The 12,607-nt window shown below is 44.4% G+C and overlaps 1 protein-coding gene across 1 annotated transcript in view; it reads left to right on the top strand.

Annotated features, from left to right (window-relative positions):
• SLF1 (SMC5-SMC6 complex localization factor 1) overlaps positions 1–12,607 on the top strand; it is a 79,321-nt gene that overhangs the window by 57,331 nt on the left and 9,383 nt on the right. The window contains exons 13-14 of the mRNA XM_054033056.1: positions 10,548–10,693; positions 12,075–12,244. Coding sequence (XP_053889031.1) covers positions 10,548–10,693; positions 12,075–12,244 — 316 coding nt within the window. The remainder of the gene's footprint in view (positions 1–10,547; positions 10,694–12,074; positions 12,245–12,607) is intronic.

Genomic DNA, 12,607 nt, shown 5'->3' with positions numbered 1-12,607 from the left:
GAAGCGGTGCAAGATTTGTAGGGACTTTAAGCCCCACACCAAGGAGGACAGACACGCTAGACTCCGGTTTATCCTCATGGAGGCAGCACTGTGACCTCCATCAGAGTTGGGCCACTTGGAGTCGGCACCAAGTACGTCAGCCTTAATGAGGAGCATTAGGGCTCCTCCTGCTTCACATCGGGACATCTGGCACTTTTCCCCCATCTCCATCACTGAGGCAAGACACTCCGACTGGGTCTAAGCAATCATGGCACTATCAAACATCCCGGTGCCGAAGAAGGATGCACCAGCAAGAGAACCTAGGTACCGATCACCATCGCTGGTGCCCAGGAAGAAGAAAAGGAAGACCGACAGATGCTGCTCACCAACACCAAGGTCAGAGGGACACTGGTACGGTGCGACTTGCATCAGGCCACCCTGTGGCACCGACAATCCGCACTGCAACATCGACTCCAGTCCTGGAATGGGAGCCACTGAGTTCAGCAGCAATAGACTCACTGCCACGAGAGAGGCACCAGAGCCCTACAATTCTGCTGATACCATCAATGCTGGAGGTATTTGCGTCGCCGAGGGACTTGCTCGTGCTACTGATACTGACTCCCTGGCTGTACAGGAGCTGTCAGTTGTGGCACTGATGGGAAAGACTTCTTCAGGCTTGAGGCCTCAGATAGTTTCAAAGGGGAAACCAGCCATGATGGCACAACCCCGGTCCCCTCCCTCCCGGCACCACTCACCGACGCCGGTCAGCACTGTTCTGCCCTGGTTTCCAAAGGGATCTTCAGAGATGGACTCGGGCGGAGTCTTGCGTCTCGTGGAGGAGTCAGAACTACCATTCCAGCAGATGTTATCCTACTATGGATCCATCAGCAGCATGGCCACCGGGGCAGTGGCAGTTCCCTGTGCAATAGCCTTTCTGGAACCCTTGGGTGTTTCCAGCATAACCGGGCTCCCATTCTAGGAGGTCATACTCAGTGGCTTTGGAAATTACCCTGCTTCTGCCACCAGAACATGGTCCAGGCTCTAGTACTGAGGCTGGTGCCGTGTATCAAGAGATGGCATTGCGGGACCCAGCCAGTGCCAAGGGTTAAGAGCAGTGCCCAATGCTGGTTCAGGCATCTTCCTCCTCTTCCACAGATGAAGCACTCATGGGAACTGATATTACGTCCCTTAGGAGGATTATAAGGTGCATCAAGAGCTCCTAAGGAGGGCCGTTCAGAACCTGAGTATCTAGGGGGAGGAAATTAGAGTCCTCCCACTCCCTTGTGGACATTTTGGTGGCAACGGACCCTGCGAGAGTGGTGTTGCCCCTGAATGATACCATCATGGACCCCAGGGCATTTTGTGGCAGACCCCACCGATCAGCAGGCACTCCTGAGCAGGTAAACCTTCAACTCCTGGGACTCTACGGAAAAAATTTAAGGAATTGCTAGATCAGGAGTCAGAATGAGAGTTTGTGGCTATTGTTGAGGAAGGCAAGTCCGTGGCAAAAGTGTCACTACAGGCAGCCCTGGATGCAGCAGACTCTGCAGCCCAATCCATGGCTTCAGCTGTGGCTATGCAGAGAAGCTTGTGGCTTCAATCCTCAGGCTTATCGCATGAGGTCCAACAAACTTTGCAGGACCTCCCCTTTGAGAGTACGTCACTCTTTTTTCTGAGCAGAAGGACTCCAAACTTCACAGTTTAAAGGATTCAAGGGCCTCACACGTCCTTGGGCCTTCATACTCCGGCCCCCTTCAGGAAGCATTATAAGCCACAACGAATGGCTCGCTTCTTCCTCCCCTCCCCCCACCGCCTGCTCGACAGGACTATAACAGGAGGAGGAGCAGGGGCTTCAGGAGACCTCCGCCACAGTCTTCATCTGCATCTGCACCCCCTAGATACTCAGTGGGGTCAAAGCAGTTCCCAAACGTCCCATCAGAAAGCCTATCTGCCAGGACAGTTCATGGATCCAAATTCCCCAATTTTTGTGGACCAGTTATCCCACTTCTGTTGGGCATGGGTTCATATCATCTCGGACCGATGGGTGCTATGCATGATATACACCCTTAGGTTTTTTTGTTCCCCTCCTTTCAACCCTCCCTCCCCATCTTTCTTCTCACGAGCAGCTTCTAACCCAAGAGGTGCAGTTGCTCCTAAGGGTGAGAGCACTGGAGGAGGTTCCACCAGAGCTAAAGGCCCAGGGTTCTACTCCCTCTGTTTCCTAATCCCAAAAGGCCATGGCAGTCTCAGACCAATTCTGGACCTATGAAACATCAACAAATTCATGAAGAAGCTGAAGTTCTGCATGGTCTCTTTGGCCTCCATCATTCCTTCCTTGGACCAAGGGAACTGGTATGCTGCCCTCGACTTTAAAGGACGCTTATTTCCACATTTCCATCTTTCAGAGACACAGAAGGTTCCTCAGATTTGTCATGAACCATGTGCACTACCAATTTAGGGTGCTCCCGTTCAGTCTCTTGGCGGCCCCTTGGGTGTTCATGAAGTGCATGTCATTGTACCCTTCCTGGTCAGAGATTGGTCCAGACTTCAGGTAGAGGCAGATGTGAGACTAATATTGTCGACTTTCTAGTACTTAGGTCTGCTCATAAATGTGCAGAAATCCACCTTCTACCTGGTCCAGAGGATAGAATTCATCAGGGTAATTCTCTAGAGCTTCTCTTCCAGAAGCACGCTTCCAAGTAATAAAGAGGCTTAAATAAAGCCTCAGGAATCACCCTGTCACCATGGTAAGAAATTGCTTACAGCTCCTGGGCCACGTTGGTATCTTGTACCTATGTGGTTCAGCACATGAGATTTCGTCTCAGATCCCTCCAAGCATGGCTGGCCTTGGTATACTTGCCAAGTTGATATAATCTAAACTCCATTACAGTTCCCCCATTGGTGATTACCTCCCTCGAATGGTGGCTAGTCCTGCTAGGAGTGTGTGCAGGAGTCCCTTTCTCAAGACCCCAACCATCAGTGTCCCTTGTCACAGACAATGGGATGGGGAGCACACTTGGGGTCCCTCAGGATTCAGGAACTTTGGTCTCCAGAAGAGCTTTTGTTATACATCAACATCAGAGAGCTCAGGGCAGTTTGCCTGGTCTGTCAAGCATTCCAACCCCACATAGCGGGCAGGTGTGTGTCAGTCCTTACAGACAACAGCCATGCTCTATATCAACAGGCAGGATGGAGTACACTCCTCTCACCTGTGCCAGGAGTCACTGTCCTTATGGGAATTTTTCATAGCCCACTCGATTCACCTCGAGGCCTCCTATCTGCCAGGTTCTCAAGATGAACTAGCTGATCGTTTCAGCAGAGTCTTCTCACAATGGTTGGAGTGGTCCATCTGCCCAGAGATCCTACAAGTCATCTTTCAGAAGTGGGGAATGCCCCAAATAGATCTTTGAAACAAAGCACAACAAGAAGTGTCTCCAATTCTGCTCTTTCCTGGGCCATAGTCCCAGATCTTTGACAGGAGCCTTCCTCTTGCCTTGGACGGGTCATCTGTTCTACGCATTTCCACCCATTCCTCTCATACACAAGGTCTTGCTGAGAATCAGACAGGCAGAGTGCAAGTCATTTTGATAGTCCCAGCCTGGCCATGACAGCACTGGTTCACTATGCTCCTGAACCTGCCAGTGGAAACACCAATCCAGACCTGATATCCCAGGACTCTGGTCACCTGCATCACCTGAACCTTGATTCCCTTCATCTTACAGCCTGGAAGCTCCATGGCTGAACCCTTTGGCGCTCCAGACCAATTCAAAAAGTTCTTTTAGGGAGCAGAAAGCCATCCACTAGAGCTATGTACCTGGAAAAGTGAGACAGATTCTCGATCTGGTCGGCGCAGAAAGGTCATCAGTGCCCTTCATTCTGGACTACTTGCTACACCTGAAGCAGCAAGGGCTATTCGTGTCATTGATTAGAGTCCACCTGTATGCAATTTTGGGTGTCACCTGTGGGTGAAGGGCCAGTCTGTCTTTGAAAACCCATCTGCAGTCGGTTTCTCAAGGGTTTGACAGACTATGCTCCCAGGTACGTCAATCAATCCCACCCTAGGATCTCAACATGGTATTGTCGAGACTCATAGGTTCCCCATTCGAGCCATTGGCAACGTGTCCTCTGCTCGACTTGTCCTGGAAGGTGGCCTTCTGGTGGTTACTACTTCAGCCAGAATGGTCTCCTAGATTAGGGTCAAGTATCAAAGGGGTAGCCGTGTTAGTCTGGATTTGTAAAAGCAGCAAAGAGTTCTGTGGCACCTTATAGACTAACAGACGTATTGGAGCATGAGCTTTCATGGGGGAATACTCACTTCTTCAGATGCATGTATTCACCCACGAAAGCTCATGCTCATGCTCCAATACGTCTGTTAGTCTATAAGGTGCCACAGGACACTCTGCTGCTAGATTAGGGTCCTTACTCCATACCTGGGATTCTTCAAGGACAAGGTCCAGCTGCATCCTCAATCAGCCTTCCTCCCAAAGATGGTTTCACAGTCCCATAGTAACCAGGACATATTCCTTCTGGTCTTCTATCCGAAACTGCAAGCCAACAAACAGGAGCAGAGACTTTACTCACTAAATGTCAGATGCACGCTGTCCTTCTACATAGGACTAAATTGTTTTGGAAAACTACTCAACTTTCTGTGGATGTTGCAGACTAGATGAAGGGTCTCCCAGTCTCAGCCCAGAGATATTCCAGGACACGTTATATATAATGACCACCACACTGGAGATTCCCGTGGACATAGTCCAGTAAAAAAAAAAATCACTCACGCTCTGGAACATCATCCACACTTTGGTTCCTGGAAGACTTGCAATACTCCTCATAAGGGACTTTTAGAGCTGTCTAAATTGCTCTGGCAGATGCCTGCCTCCCTGTCACCAACTTTGAAGAGAGGAGACTGCCACCTTCAAGTTCCTTCCTAGGTTTTCTAGCAATTTTATACATACTCCATAGTGGGGTCATTAGTTGTCACTGTGGCTAATGAGAGGTCGAGACAAAGCCAATTAAAAGTGACGCCAAAAGAGAAGGAACCCCAAAAAATTTAAATTTGGACAAAATATTTCACAACAGTCCTCTAAATGAGAATTGCCAACTGCCAAGCCCTATTTGCAAATTATGATTATGTGAATTGGGAGTCTCTGGTTAAATTCTCATTTCAGGAGCTGAGCCAATTAAACACCTTCATAGACTCAGACTCATAGACTTTAAAGCTAGAAGGGACTCTCGTGATCATCTAGTCTGACCTCCTACACATAACCTCATCCACCTACTCCTGTAATAGGCTCATAACCATGGGCTGAGTTACTGAAGTCCTCAAATCTTGATTTTAAAGACTTCAAGTTACAAAGAATCCTCCATTTACTCTAGTTTAAACCAGCAACCACCGTGCCTCATGCTGCAGAGGAAGGCTAAAATCCACCAGCGTCTCTGCCAGTCTGACCTAGGAGGAAATTCCTTCCTCACCCCAAATATGGTGGTCAGTTAGAGCCTGGACATATGGGTGAGACCCACCAGTCAGATATCTTGGAAAGAATTCTTGGTAGTAACTCAGAGCCCTCCCCATCTAGTGTCACATCTGTGACTGTTGGAGACTTTTGCTAGTAACAGTCACTGAAGGGCAATATGCCATTGTATGCAATCTCATCATAAACTTATCAAGCTCAGTCTTGAAACAAGTGAGGTTTTTTGCCCCCACTATTCTTCTTGAAAGTCTATTCCCAGAACTTCACTTCTCTGATGGTTAGAAACCTTTTGTCCGATTTCAAGCCTACACTTATTGATGACCAGTTTATGCCCATTTGTTCTTATGCCAACATTGACCCTAAATTTAAATGAACTCCTCTCCCTCCCTGGTGTTTATCCCTCTGATGTATTTATAGACAGCAATCATATCTCCCCTCAGTATTTGATTTGATAGGCTAAAAAAGGTCAAGCTCTTTAAATGGTCTCTTGTAAAGTAGATTCTCTAATCAACCTAGTAGCCCTTCTCTGCACCTATTCCAGTTTCACTTCATCTTTCTTAAACATGGGAGACCAGAATCTATCTTCATTGCATGTAAGGGTAGTGGAAGTCTGTATATGTGCTAGTCATACCTCACCTGGATATATTGGTACATGTTCCACTAGAATTTCTGCCATCATTAAATTGATAGAAGGACCCTCTAAAAGTCTATGAGGGAATGCCAGTCTCCACTCCATTACAATCAAAGACATTCATTACATATACCTCCAAACTATGATGGGGAACCCATTTGGATGACCTTCAAATAAAAGGTATGTCATAGAATCATAGAATATCAGAGTTGGAAGGGACCTCAAGAGGTCATCTAGTCCAACCCCCTGCTCAAAGCAGGACCAATTCCCAGCTAAATCATCCCAGCCAGGGCTTTGTCAAGCCGGGCCTTAAAAACCTCCAAGGAAGGAGACTCCACCACCTCCCTAGGTAACGCATTCCATTGTTTCACTACCCTCCTAGTGAAATAGTTTTTCCTAATATCCAACCTGGACCTCCCCCACTGCAACTTGAGACCATTGCTCCTTGTTCTGTCATCTGCCACCACTGAGAACAGCCGAGCTCCATCCTCTTTGGAACCCCCCTTCAGGTAGTTGAAGGCTGCTATCAAATCCCCCCTCATTCTTCTCTTCTGGAGACTAAACAATCCCAGTTCCCTCAGCCTCTCCTTATAAGTCATGTGCTCCAGACCCCTAATCATTTTTGTTGCCCTCCGCTGGACTCTTTCCAATTTTTCCACACCCTTCTTGTAGTGTGGGGCCCAAAACTGGACACAGTATTCCAGATGAGGCCTCACCAATATCGAATAAAGGGGAACGATCACGTTCCTCGATCTGCTGGCAATGCCCCTACTTATACAGCCCAAAATGCCGTTAGCCTTCTTGGCAACAAGAGCACACTGACTCATATCCAGCTTCTCGTCCACTGTGACCCCTAGGTCCTTTTCTGCAGAACTGCTACCTAGCCATTCGGTCCCTAGTCTGTAGCAGTGCATGGGATTCTTCCGTCCTAAGTGCAGGACTCTGCACTTGTCCTTGTTGAACCTCATCAGGTTTTTTTCGGCCCAATCCTCTAATTTGTCTAGGTCCCTCTGTATCCGATCCCTACCCTCTAGTGTATCTACCACGCCTCCTAGTTTAGTGTCATCTGCAAACTTGCTGAGAGTGCAGTCCACACCATCCTCCAGATCATTAATAAAGATATTAAACAAAACCGGCCCCAAGACCGACCCTTGGGGCACTCCGGTTGAAACCGGTTGCCAACTAGACATGGAGCCATTGATCACTACCCGTTGAGCCCGACGATCTAGCCAGCTTTCTATCCACCTTAGTCCATTCATCCAGCCCATACTTCTTTAACTTGGCGGCAAGAATACCGTGGGAGACCGTATCAAAAGCTTTGCTAAAGTCAAGGAATAACACATCCACTGCTTTCCCCTCATCCACAGAGCCAGTTATCTCATCATAGAAGGCAATTAGGTTAGTTAGGCACGACTTCCCCTTCGTGAATCCATGCTGACTATTCCTGATCGCTTTCCTCTCCTCTAAATGTTTCATAATTGATTCCTTGAGGACCTGCTCCATGATTTTTCCAGGGACTGAGGTGAGGCTGACTGGCCTGTAGTTCCCCGGATCATCCTCCTTCCCTTTTTTAAAGATGGGCACTACATTAGCCTTTTTCCAGTCATCTGGGACCTCCCCTGATTGCCATGAGTTTTCAAAAACAATGGCTAATGGCTCTGCAATCTCACCCGCCAACTCCTTTAGCACCCTCGGATTCAGCGCATCCGGCCCCATGGACTTGTGCATGTCCAGTTTTTCTAAATAGTCCCAAACCACTTCTTTCTCCACAGAGGGTTGGTCACCTTCTCCCCATGCTGTACTGCCCAGTGCAGCAATCTGGGAGCTGACCTTGTGCGTGAAGACAGAGGCAAAAAAATCATTGAGTACATTAGCTTTTTCCACATCCTCGGTCACTAGGTTAGCTCCCTCATTCAATAAGGGGCCCACACTTTCCTTGATTTTCTTCTTGTTGCTAATATACCTGAAGAAACCCTTCTTGTTACTCTTAACAGTTACATCAGCAAGAAGAGTCTGAGATCTCTATTTAAAAGAGAAGACTTTTTTCCATAAGGGAAAAGGTAGTCCTCCATAATGAAAGTTAACGGTACAGGTTCCATACTCAACAGGAAATTATTCTTCAGTTATTTTGCACAAAGCCTCAATACCTGAATGAAAATGCATGGCATGTGATAGGTCTGAGAAGAGAAGTTTCAAATCCAGCTTAGTAGAGCTGAGCAGTTCATGAAAACATCTGTTTACTTTTACACTAAATGCCTGGGTCTAGGTGTACTTTACAGTTGGGGATTTCAGTGCAGTACTACTGAAGTATATTCAACCACAGATACATTGATTCCAGAGCTGAAAAGACCCTGTCATACTAGTGTCATACTAGGAACAGAGAGAGTCAGCCTTTACAGAAAAAGATCTGTAAAGTTATCAGCTGGTTATCTAGCTACACTTTTTATAAAGCGCCACAGGCATAACCTTCGTTCCTTCTCAGAAGCTTCCTTTGGAAGAAAGGTACTCTAGCTAGTGGTCTCTCTAAATAATGTTATAGTACCTTTTGGGGAAAGAGATAAGTCTTAATGTGCTGCTTACCTTTCTCTTTTCCTCCCTAGCAATTTGTTTTTCTTTACTGTTCACTGAATCCCAAATTTACAAGGTAGAGGTCAGAGTCTAGAATGGAATGCTTGTTACCTGACCACTTCCTGTCTGGAAGTGATCTCCCCAAGTCCACTCTATACTTTCTGCTCTTACAAAATGTCTTCCTGTGGCCTAGTAAAATAAGGCATTACTTGTAAGAAGAATGTTTTTAATCTACTAATAAGGATTTAGGGTAGATTCTTTCCTGCATCAGACCTCTGCTTAATGCAGAAGAGAAGGGGGCTGCTGGGGAACCAATTACTGCACTTTGATTCTCAGGGGTAGCCCTGGCCCCAGTAAAATTTATGTTGCTGCCAGGCAGCTTGTAAGTTCCACAATTGGTTTTGGATCCTTTAGTGGACCCTATGCCAGTGAAGGATAGGTATAGTGAAGCTCTGCTCCACCATGTCCCCTTTCCACCCTCCATACCTTCCCCACACCAGGGGAGTGTGAGGTGGTAATAATAGGGCTCGGAGCTGGCAGGTTACTTGGAGATGGGTTCCAGCCCCTTTCCTCCTCCTGAGTGGTGTGAAGCTGGATCTCAGTAGAGGATCCAGCCCACAGTGTTTTCACTTTGGATGAACAGCTTTGGATGTACTCCTCTAGAGACACTGCAGAAGGAGTAAGGCAAAATCCTGGAGCTTCACAGACAAGTCTGAGCTGCCTGCAGGCTTCCCAAAAATCTCATAATTGGAAAAAGGCCATATCCAGAAAGGAAGTAATCCAGGAAAGGCATTTCTGTTCTAAATCCACTTGCCCTCCTCTAATGAAGATCCCTTACACAAAAACTGAGGGTACATTTACACTACAATAAAAGACCTGTCGCAGCTGGTCCAGGTTGGCTGACTTGGGCTCACGAGGCTTAGGCTGCGGGGTTATAAAATTGTAGTGTAGACATTCGGGCTTGGGATCCTGAGCTCAGAATCTCAGAGCCCAGGCTCCAGCCCAAATCTGAACGTCTACACAGCAATTTTATAGCCCTGCAACCCAAGCCTCATGAATCCAAGTCAGCTAACCTGGGCTCTGAGAGTTGGTACTGGGTTGTGTTTTTTGTTTTTTTTTTCTATCACCGTGTAGACATACCCTCAACTTAATAAAAAACCTTGTTACTTTAACCAAATACACATTATATACAAATGTAGCATCTAATTTATTAATTTGGGGGAGGAGGGAAAGTGTTCTAAATGCCTTCATATGGAATATGAAATTTGTCAAAACAGGTGATAAAAGATTTGGTTATAAACAATGTTGAGCATGTTTGGGGGGGAAGGAAGTTAGCTCCCGTCTCCACCTTTGTTACAATCATTGGACATTCCTGATATTGAATACTATTAACATATGTGTCAGCATCATGACAGCATAATATTCATCCAGGATTTGCTAGTGCACATCTTGCTTTTGTTATATGCCTTTTTGGCTAATGTTTCATACTTTTTTTTTAATATGGATGGTATTTATATAGTCCTATCTGAAATTTTGAAGATTATCACTAGTGTAACTTCCTTGAATAAATACTTTCCTTTTCAAAAATCTTAGCATAGCTGTTATGCAAATTGTATCAGAGAATCATTTTTAAATAAGAGACTGTTTTAATATTAAGCAGATTCACTTCTAAAAACCTGATGAGCAGTGTCACAAAAACTCTGCTTGTTAGCTACTGGATTATATATTTTTTGTAAATTGGCAGTTTTAATAATTTAATTTATGAATTAGCAGTAGTAGGAAAGAAATCCAGCAGGGGGCATGAACTATGATTTCACCTTCATGAATAGGGCTCGTGTATTTTATCTGTCTTTTATTTGTTTGGGTTTTTTTTTTTGTTTAATTTTTCCCCAACCTAGACTTTTCAACAGAGGAATTAAAAATGTTCATTTGTTCCATACCATCTCTCTGGCTTCAAATGTTTGTTGCAGAGGCAGTTTTTAAACATTTATGTTTACGGAGGAACATTACTATTTCTGCCGAACCTCTTTCTCTTCACAAAATAGTAAGTAGCATTTGTACTGCTTGATACTGAACTGTACTTTGGAATGTAATTTGACTAACAGACTAATGAGATGGAATTCTGGAAACCAATAATTTTTTCTTATTTGCCTTCTCCTTGTCCTACACCACAGTTAGAGGAGATATGCATTGCCTGTGTGGCATTCCATCCTTGGAGAATTTAAAGCATTTAAATGAAAAATAATATTAAGATTGGGTTTATCTTGCCACAGATCTGAGATCATAGTTCAAATATGGATATGATTTTTTTTTTTTTTTGCTTACCAAGCAATTCTTAGTGACAACTGTCTTGTTAATGTGGCAGCCAACACCATCAGATAAAGTGAAAAACATTAAAAATATTTTTTATTGCAATATTAAATTCCAGGTATAGGTATATGCCCAATTTTGTGTGATAAAGTCAATATTGAAAAAAGGCAATTCTTTTTTTTTTTTTTTTTTTTTAAGGTTATCCACTATATTCTTCCCAAACACAACTTTGTTTCATGCTTCTGGGCAGGAGTGTTCCATCTAAATTTTCTCCTGTTAATGCTCCATCTTCTGCTTCTGTCAAAGTTGCTACCTTCACATCACAATTTCTGGTGCTTGGGTAGGGAATGTCAAGAATATCTTCAAAGGATATGTTGTAGGCAGGATGGGGAGAGGAGGGGGCAGTAGAGAATGGAGCTCTGTTAAAGTGGAAAATCAGCCTAAACCCCTAAATTCTTGAAGTTGGATTCAAAGTCAGACAGCTTTGCAAATCTTCTATACAGAACAGTTGCCTTCAGTTTACATATGGATATAGAAGAATTCAAGATAGATTGGAACTTTTTAATGCATTGTTCACCATAAATTGTCTTTAAGCAGAGCACTGGGGAAAGACATATGTAAGCTGACAAAACAAGCCAAGAAATGAACGTACGAGCTAGCTTTAACATGTGTAATCAACACATACACAATAAAAAACTCTACTAATGTTTATATAACATAGTCAGCATTATTAAGTCTTCATATGACAATTGCACAGTAGAGTAAATGGAAACATTTTTTCAGTGCAAAAGGCAAATTCTCATTCCTTTTGCAATTTTTTCTTGGCCTCCCCGGGGTGGTATTAATTTCTGGTCTAATTTTGCCACCTGAACTCCTGTTGAGTAGTATCTTGCTACCTAAGTAGTCCCACCTTAGCAGTATGAACATTCTGAAACTTTTTTTAAAGTAATGGGTGTAGTAATGTGATTGTGGTAGGAGACTGTCTTAAGTAGAGTAAATGTAGGAAAAGATGGAGGGGAAAATGAATTGTAATTTCTAATTACCAGTTTAGTAGTACTTCTTTTTTCCTAAACACAGTCATAAAAATTGTTACAAACTTATTATTTTTGCAACAGGTTTGTTCCTATTTGCCTGCTTTAGGAGAAGTAGGTATGCATGAGACTGGGAAAGTGCAGAAAGTGAAGAAAAAGAAAATAGGGCAGTGGCCTTGCCCTGAGTCTCAAAGGGCATTACTGATGCTAAATGGTGATAAGCAGAACCAAGCCAAACGGCTGCCTGATCTACCGTAAGTAATACCTATAACATCACCAGTTTTATTCTGCTTTGGGGGACAGCTTCTGACCTGACACATTTCTTGAACTTTATGTGACCTGTGTTGTTGTCTGCAAATTACTGTGACTGGCAGAAAGCTCCATTTTAAACTTGTAACACATCTGAGTAGGTTTTTTCCTCTCTCGATTTATACATATATTGATGCACGTTCATTTCCCTAGGGAAGCATTTTACATTAATAATGGGAAAATGTAAGTATTCACAGAGTTTTTTTACGTCTGTTCGCCATATAATTACTGCTTTTAACAAGTATGTACTTTGCCAAATGTTTTAAAAATACAATTAAGATTAAGTTTCAGAGGGGTAGCCATGTTAG

The sequence above is a fragment of the Malaclemys terrapin genome, chromosome 6, assembly GCF_027887155.1.
Source record: "Malaclemys terrapin pileata isolate rMalTer1 chromosome 6, rMalTer1.hap1, whole genome shotgun sequence".
Classification (NCBI taxonomy): domain Eukaryota; kingdom Metazoa; phylum Chordata; order Testudines; family Emydidae; genus Malaclemys; species Malaclemys terrapin.
This window is presented reverse-complemented; position numbering and strand designations above follow the sequence as displayed.